A 9069-nucleotide genomic window follows, 5' to 3' on the forward strand; every position below is an offset into this window, starting at 1 on the left:
TAACAGGACTGGCCATTTGATGATGGTGCTCCACCTTCCAACCAGATTGTGGATGATTGGCTAACCCTTTTGAGAGCCAAGTTCCGTGAAGAGCCTGGCTGTTGCGTTGCTGTCCATTGCGTAGCTGGGCTTGGGCGGTGTGTACTATTCAGATTTTTATTGCATGGTATTTCTGCTGTGGTTGTGAATCAAGCATACCAGTGAATGTGCCTAGCTGAGGGCAGCATTTGTACATAATTGTAAAATCCCAACAGTTCAGAAGAAGATCCATTTGGTCATCAAGTCTGCACCAACACTCCAAAAGACTACTCTACCCAGGCCCACACCCTTGCCCTGTCTGAGTAACACCACCTAACCTGCTTTGGCCACTAGGGGCAATTTAGCATAGCTAATCCACTTAACCTGCACATCTTTTGACTGGGAGGAAACTGGAGCACCTGGAGGAAACAAGCAACCGCTGGGAGAACGTGCAAACTCCACAAAGACAAGTCACCAATTGAACCTGGGTCCCTGGTTCTGCTGCTGAGCTGCAGTGCTGTGCATAGTGTAGTCCAACAACTTGCATTTCTGTAGATTATTTAATGCAGGAAGTTTTTCAAGAGAAAGGAAAAAAACAAGGTATTGGAATAAAGGCTGTGTTGCAATTTGAATTAAGCATCAGTTTAGTTGAAAAGATGGAACATGTTTTTAAAGTTTAGAAATGCGAGTCAGTGTGATATTTGGAGAGCGAGTTCCAGAAAAAAACAGCAGAGGTAGCTGAGGTTTCCTCAATCGAGCAGAAGGAGAGGATACTCAGCCCAAGGCTGAAAGGGTGCTGGAGGCAAGAACACTGCAACAATTGTGGCATGTTGAGAGGTACTTCTGATGGGGGCTGGAGGGCGGCTGAGGTACTTGCAACTTTTTTTTTTAACACTGTTTTCATAAAGTAAGCAGAATCTTGTAGTGCTTTTTATGACTGAGGTTGACAACTGCATGAAGGTAATGTATTAGATATTGTTTTGCAGCTCTGAATGAACAGGAGGCCAAGCTCTTCTGTGACCTGATTTGTCTGGGTATATTAGTAATTTGCTTTGTATCATGGGAATAGACAAGTGGCCAGCTGAGAGGGGTCTTGAGGAAGTTCAATCAGAGAAACATACTGGCTTACATTGATGATCTCAAATGTAACATGAATGGCTTGCATGAAGATATCTGCATCTCGTCAAGCATTTTTTCGCAACACTGATGTCATTACCTAGTTTGCATCACCACTTCACATCTGCTAGTTGATATCCAGTGGGTGGCATAGCGGTTAGCGTTTTTGCTTCACAGCGGCGGGGGTCCCAGGTTCGATTCCTGCTAGGGCCACTGCGGAGTCTGCACGTTCTCCCTATGATGGATTTCCTCCGAGTGCTCCAGTTTGCTCTCTCAAATTGCAAAAGTCGTGCTTGTTAGGTGAATTGGACATTCTGAATTCTTCCTCTGTGTACCCGAACAGGTGCCAGTGTGGCGACTAGGGGATTTTCACAGTATCTTCATTGCAGTGTTAATTTAAGCCTACTTGTGACACTAATCAAGATTGTTGTTATTACTCATAAATTATAATTCTATAACTCGCACCTTTTCAATTTATTGTCCCTATTGACCTAACCCTTCCAGTCAACTAACTTTTTGTAGTCATATTTTTGTTGCCTTTCCTGCGGTACTTGTGTTTTCTTCTGTCAACATTTTCCTCAATTCTTTCTGTAAAGAAACAATCTGACTTGGTTACAGTGTAGAGGTGGGAGCAGCATAAAAAACAAGCAACTAGTTAGTGGGGGAGGAAGCTCTAAAGCACATTGTCAATTCAAACTGAAGATTGCAGCTCTGGGAGGGAACAGGATGGCATTTTGTATAAAATCAGTACCTGATTCATAGGAATTCATCCGAAGGGCTGAAAACATGGAACATAGAAAAATACTGCACATAACAGGCCCTTCGGCCCACGATGTTGTGCCGAACTTTTGTCCTAGATTAAGACCAAATTGATCTACACCCCATCATTCTACCGGAATCCATGTACCTATCCAATAGCCGCTTGAAGGTCCCTAATGTTTCCGACTCGACTACTTCCACAGGCAGTGCATTTCATGCCCCCACTACTCTCTGGGTAAAGAACCTACCTCTGACACCCCCCCTATATCTTCCACCATTCACCTTAAATTTATGTCCCCTTGTGATGGTTTGTTCCACCTGCGGAAAAAGTCTCTGACTGTCTACTCTATTCCCCTGATCATTTTATAAACCTCTATCAAGTCGCCCCTCATCCTTCTCCGTTCTAATGAGAAAAGGCTGAGCACCCTCAACCTTTCCTCGTAAGACCTACTCTCCATTCCAGGCAAATCCTTTGCACCTTTTCCAAAGCTTCCACATCCTTTCTAAAATGAGTACCAGAGTACCACAGTACTCCAAATGTGGCCGTACCAAGGTTTTGTACAGCTGCATCATCACCTCACGGCTCTTAAATTCAATCCCTCTGCTAATGAACGCCCTTCTTCGCAGCTCTATCCACTTGAGTGACAACTTTCAAAGATCTATGAACATAAACCCCAAGATCTCTCTGCTCCTCCACATTGCCAAGAACACTACTATTAACCCTGTATTCTGCATTCATATTTGTCCTTCCAAAATGGACAACCTCACACTTTTCAGGGTTAAGCTCCATCTGCCACTTCTCAGTCCAGCTCTGCATCCTATCTATGTCTCTTTGCAGCCGACAACAGCCCTCCTCACTATCCACAACTCCACCAATCTTCGTATCGTCTGCAAATTTACTGACCCACCCTTCGGCTCCCTCATCCAAGTCATTAATGAAAATCACAAACCGCAGAGGACCCAGAACTGATCCCTGCGGTACGCCACTGGTAACTGGGCTCCAAGCTGAATATCTGCCATCCACCACCACTCTGACTTCTATCTGTTAGCCAGTTTGTTATCCAACTGGCCAAATTTCCCACTGTCCCATGCCTCCTTACTTTCTGCATAAGCCTACCGTGGGGAAACTTATCAAATGCCTTACTAAAATCCACGTACACCCCATCCACTGCTTTACATTCATCCACGTGCTTGGTCACCTCAAAGAATTCAATAAAACTTGAGGCAAGACCTACCCCTCACAAATCCGTGCTGACTATCCCTAATCAAGCAGTGTCTTTCCAGATGCTCAGAAATCCTATCCCTCCATACCCTTTCCATTACTTTGCCTACCACCGAAGTAAGACTAACTGGCCTGTAATTCCCAGGGTTATCCCTATTCCCTTTTTTGAACAGGGGCACGACATTCGCCACACTCCAATCCCCTGGTACCACCTCTGTTGACAGTGAGGACAAAAAGATCATTGCCAACGGCTCTGCAATTTCATTTCTTGCTTCCCATAGAATCAGGCCCGGGGGACTTGTCTTTCCTCAAGTTTTTCAAAATGCCCAACACATCTTCCTTCCTAACAAGTATCTCCTCGAGCTTACCAGTCTGTTTCACACTGTCCTCTCCAACAATATGGCCCCTCTCATTCGTAAATACTGAAGAAAAGTTCTCGCTCAAGACCTCTTCTAACTCGATAAACAATCTCCCGCTACTGTCCTTGATCGGACCCACCCTCGCTCTAGTCATTCTCATATTTCACGCGTGTAAAAGGCCTTGGGGTTTTCCTTGATTCTACCCGACAAAGATTTTTCATGCCATCTCTTAGCTCTCCTAATCCCTTTCTTCAGTTCCCTCCTGGCTATCTTGTATCCCTCAAGCGCCCTGTCTGAACCTTGTTTCCTCAGCCTTATGCAAGTCTCCTTCTTCCTCTTAAGACATTCAACCTCTCTTGTCAACCATGGTTCCCTCACTCGACCATCTCTTCCCTGCCTGACAGGGACATACATATCAAGTAGTATCTGTTCCGTGAACAAGTTCCACATTTCAATTGTGTCCTTACCTGACTGCCTATGTTCCCAACTTATGCACTTCAGTTCTTGTCTGACAGCATTGTATTTACCCTTCCCCCAATTGTAAACCTTGCCCTGTTGCACGCACCTATCCCTCTCCATTACTAAAGTGAAGGTCACAGAATTGTGGTCACTATCTCCAAAATGCTCCCCCACTAACAAATCTATCACTTGCCCTGGTTCATTACCAAGTACCAAATCCAATATGGCCTCCCCTCTAGTCGGACAACCTACATACTGTGTCAGAAATGCTTCCTGGACACACTGCACAGACACTACCCCATCCAAACTATTTGATCTAAAGAGTTTCCACTCAATATTTGGGAAGTTGAAGTCACTCATGACTACTACCCTGTGACTTCTCCACCTTTCCAAAATCTGTTCCCAATCTGTTCCTCCACATCTCTGCTACTACTGGGGGGGGGGGGGGGGCTATAGAAAACTCCCAACAAGGTGACTGCTCCTTTCCTATTTCTGACTTCAACCCATACTACCTCAGTAGGCAGATCCTCCCCGAACTGCCTTTCTGCAGCTGTTATACTATCTAATTAATAATACAACCCAACCCCCCCCCCCCCCCCCCCCACCTCTTTTACCACCCTCCCTAATCTTATTGAAACATCTATAACCAGGAACTTCCAACAACCATTTGTTTATGTACTTTGTATGGACCAATCATCCAGTGGGGGTACAGTTGAGTATGCAACCATGATGGACACAACTTGTCCAGATTTTTCATGAAGTGAAAGTGATGTTGCCTGAACGTATTTTCCTTTCTATACAGAGCTCCAGTTCTGGTGGCCTTGGCGCTAATTGAATGTGGAATGAAGTATGAAGATGCTGTTCAGTTCATTCGACAGTAAGTAAAGTCTGTCACGTGATCTTTATACACTTCTGCCAAATTGTGTGCAGAATACAGGGTTTGGATTTGTAAGTCCTTAAACTGCCCATAATGCTTGATTTTTAGCCTCGTGCACAAATGAAGTAAAATATTAAGCTATGGTTCATGAAGCTGTTGATTACATTTTGTGTAAGAATTTACAATGGCATTAGCAGTTGATCTCCATTTTGCCAGTACTTTTAACACACAGCAAGCATTTTTTAATGCTTGGAAGCTGCGATATGCCCCTCAACTAGAAATCTCAACTTTTTATCAAGCCTCAATATCTGGAAATCTGACTAGCAATATGTGCTGCTTTTAATCTTTTTTATTTTTAACTAAATTCATCACTTACAATCAAATTGTTTGCTGGGATTGTAGATTTCTTCTAAAGGAGTCTTGTCCTTTAGGGCACTGTTATTCATACATCCTCTAAATTGCAGTTTGAACAATAATATTTGCTTCAATTATTTTGTTTCAAATGCTTCTGAGATTCTTTGCAGTTTGCATAGCATTTGTTGCACGCACATAATTTATGCTGCTGTTTATGCTCCCTGTGAGCCTTTTCTCAGTATCTACATACTGTACTTCTTTCCCCACCCCTCTATTTAATTGATGCACTTTGAAGTAAATATACAGCTTATTTTGAAGTCTCAACTGTCTTTCTAAATTTAGCTTTCATCTTCATCTTCGCATTTGAGCAAACCTTTTCCTAATCTCCTTTCTAAGTAGTTGATTTGAACTGAGCATAACACCTGCAATAGTGGCCATTAGATCATCTTATTATTTTGCAAACATAGCAATCGAATTGGCAGTCTTATGTTGAAACTCTGCAGAACATATGCTGGAGCATGAATCACTTACTCGTTTCATCATATTAGTATTGAGCAGAATACGGCCAGTATTTGAATTAGCCTCTTCCAAGACTGAAGGGACCATTAAAACAAACTTGCTGAATAACTAAAGTGCAATGGGTAGCTGAGTTATTTGTACCAACAAATGAGCTTGCAGAATTCTGGTGTAAGACATTAAAGGTGGCAGAATTTGGGTCAATTTTTAATTGCAAAGTAGTACCAAGCACAGGACTACTTTTTAATCCTGGTATTTTGTCTTCCAGAAAGCGACGCGGAGCTTTCAACAGCAAGCAACTCTTGTACCTGGAGAAATACCGTCCCAAAATGCGTCTACGCTTTAAAGATTCCAATGGACATCGGAATAATTGCTGCATCCAGTAATGTTGGAGGATTGATCACTTAATTATCTGAAGGCAGAGGAGAAAGGCCAACTTAGGCAGTTCAGCTGTGGAACGTAAAATTTTAGATGTGCTTGTAATGTAAACTGGTGCTTTCGTAGGGGTTTGGAGATGGAGATGGTGTTTTGTTTTAAAACCTGAGGTTCTCTTGCCTTCAGATTCACTTCTTTTTGTGAGCTAAAAAGTTGCTGCTGTATGTTTCTAAACTAGAATGAGTCCCTCCCCAATAGGTTTGAGTTTAGACTCTTTGCTCTTAAGACAGTTAACATGGGTGTGAAATACAGCATGAGTATACAATACAGGGCACTGTTTCTGTTTACAAATGCAAAGATATACAATGGCTAAATAAGCACTAAATTGCTGCCAGAATTTCATTTACTGAGATCCATGTGTATGTGAGAAGAAGCTGGAATCTCTTGTGAGCAGTTAATCATTAACATTTTCTTCCCGCCCGCTCTGCACCCCCCCCCCCCCCCCCCATCCTTTTCCAGGCTTCCTGTCTTGATTCGCTTTGTGAAAGCTACAATCAGCTTTTCAATACATCTCATTGAAAGTTTGCCTGATGGGACAATGCTACATGAATCTTGTGCATAGCTCCTTCAAATGAGTGTCCTGCACGCTAGTGTCAAAGATTTAACTCAGCTGGCTGCTCACTGTACACTTCAACACTGTTTACACGTCCTCCCACAGTCGCACTAGAACTAATTCCTGCACAGCAGTACTACGCCTAGGTTTTGTTTTTAAACTTATCATTGATTAAAGTCTTAATAGTACTTTTGAATGCCCTCTGTTCTGATGTATAATGCATTTTTGAAAAGGCTTGCAATGCATTTAATAGTTTTGTTGTCAATCATGTGACATACATTAATTTCTTACCCCACCGCCCCACTATGCAGTCTTTAGTGTCTGAAAGGACATATCAGTTCATTTGACTGCACATTGCAATGCTCAAAGCATACATAAGCACACTTGGGTTTAATTTTCAAAATGAAGCCTTACAAAGGAACACTGGCACTCTGCAATTGATCTTTAGGGAGGGGCTGAAACAAGCATTGGGGAATCGGGGATATTTAGTATGTTGCCTTTTTGTCTTGTGCAGAAAATGTATACTGGGGTTTACCCATTACATACCAAGTAATTTTTTAAAAGTAGAAATGCTTTGTTGTAGCTAAATTCATACTGTACAGTAACTTTCTGAAACTTGTAATCTTTCTTTTGATGTACTATTGGAGGTTTACCAACTTGTCAGAAGCGTGATTTTTGAGTTTCTGCTTAATCTATGCAGGCCCTGATGTCTGTAATATTTTGTATGCCTTTTGATTGCATAAGTTAATACTTGGATAATTGATCATTTAATTATGTAATTTGATGCAATGTTGTATTAATGTTAGATAAACCATATTTATACTGTCTTGGGAACGTGTGGTATAGTTCTGTGGGAGAAGTAATTTGCCAGTATTCACCAGCTTGTTTAAAATCTAGTGCGAGAGCTTGTCATCTGAAATAAAAAGTGGAAAAAAGTATTTTATTGGTGGTTCTTTTACAGCTTGTACTGAGTCGGTACAACTATGCCATTTATCTGCAGCTTTAAACTTGATACAATTATTCCAGGTTTAGAGTCATCATGACGAGCGTGAAAACTTTGGGTAAAAGCTTCATTTAATGGGTTGACGTGTGAAGAAGTGCAAGGATCATTGCATTGCTGTGGTTAACACTGTTGCTTCACATCGCCAGAGCCACCAGGTTCAATTCTCAGCTGGGGTCACCGTCTGTGAGGAGTCTGCACGTTCTCCCTGTGCCTGCGTGGGTTTCCTCTGGGGTCTCCGGTTTCCTCCCACAAGTCCCGAAAGACTTGCTTGTTGGGTGAATTGGACATTCTGAATTCTCCCTCTGTGTACCCGAACAGGCGCTGTAGTGCAGCGACTAGGGGATTTTCACAGCAACATCATTGCAGTGTTTATATAAGCCTACTTGTGACACTAATAAAGATTATTATTATATGATGAACTCAATTATCAGAAAGGTCCAAATTAAGTTATGAACAGCATGCCAAGTGTTAATTTGGCTAGTATGTGGGAGTTGATACAATGATGCCATAGATATTGTTCACCAGCTCATAATCATTTAACAAGGATGGTTTTAAACCAATGTCTGCTCTGGAATTTACTGCAAACTTGATGATTTTTGCTTTGTTTTCACCCTCATCACATTTGACATACAGTTTTGCTGGTGGCAGTTGCAGGGCATATTGCCTTGTATGTACCCAGTTCAAGGGCTGCATTTGTATATAATATTGGAACTCTGCATGCTGGTGTGTATGAAGAAAATTAAGTCCTATGTTTAACTTCAGGCAATGCTTTGTCTGCAATAGACACCTTTCCTATGAGGAATGGGCAGATAGGAATCTAGCCAGTTGGCTTCTTGAGGGTAAGGTTTTTAGTTTATGATTGCACCTTTGTGGGCAACACGATAGCTCAGTGGCTAGCACTGCTGCCTCACGGCGCCGAGGTCCCAGGTTCGATCCCGGCTCAGGGTCACCGTCCGTGTGGAGTTTGCACATTCTCCCCGTGTTTGCGTGGGTTTTGCCCCCACAACCCAAAGATGTGCAGGGTAGGTGGATTGGCCACACTAAATTGCCCCTTAATTGGAAAAAAAATGATTTGGGCACTCTAAATAAAAAAAGTTTTTAAATGATTGCACCGTTATTCTTTAAAACTTTCTGTGAGTAGTCGGCCACTGACATTTAGTCCTGTCAATGTTTTGTTAATTGGTAAAAGCTATTCTACTGCACCAGGGAAGAGGTAGGGAATTCTAAAGCAGGCCTGTCCACCTTTTTCGCTTCGGGGCGGGGGTGCATATTTTTCTTAAGGAGCCAATAAACACATTTCGGAAAGATGAGGTTTCGTACAACAACAAATTGATTTTCAAATGAGGCTTTAAGGAAAGAAACTTGCTGAACAAATTAAAAGTAATGTAGTAATAGACT

The 9069-nt window shown here is 42.3% G+C and overlaps 1 protein-coding gene across 2 annotated transcripts in view; it reads left to right on the forward strand.

Moving 5' to 3' along the window:
* ptp4a1 (protein tyrosine phosphatase 4A1) overlaps positions 1–7606 on the forward strand; it is a 32511-nt gene extending 24905 nt beyond the window's left edge. For both annotated transcript variants that reach the window (XM_038800666.1, XM_038800667.1), the window contains exons 4-6: positions 7–137; positions 4736–4810; positions 5949–7606. In XM_038800666.1, coding sequence (XP_038656594.1) covers positions 7–137; positions 4736–4810; positions 5949–6066 — 324 coding nt within the window. In that variant the 3' untranslated portion in view covers positions 6067–7606. The remainder of the gene's footprint in view (positions 1–6; positions 138–4735; positions 4811–5948) is intronic.
* The last annotated feature ends 1463 nt before the right edge of the window (positions 7607–9069 follow it).

This window comes from Scyliorhinus canicula, chromosome 6, assembly GCF_902713615.1.
Source record: "Scyliorhinus canicula chromosome 6, sScyCan1.1, whole genome shotgun sequence".
In the NCBI taxonomy this organism is placed as follows: Eukaryota; Metazoa; Chordata; class Chondrichthyes; order Carcharhiniformes; family Scyliorhinidae; genus Scyliorhinus; species Scyliorhinus canicula.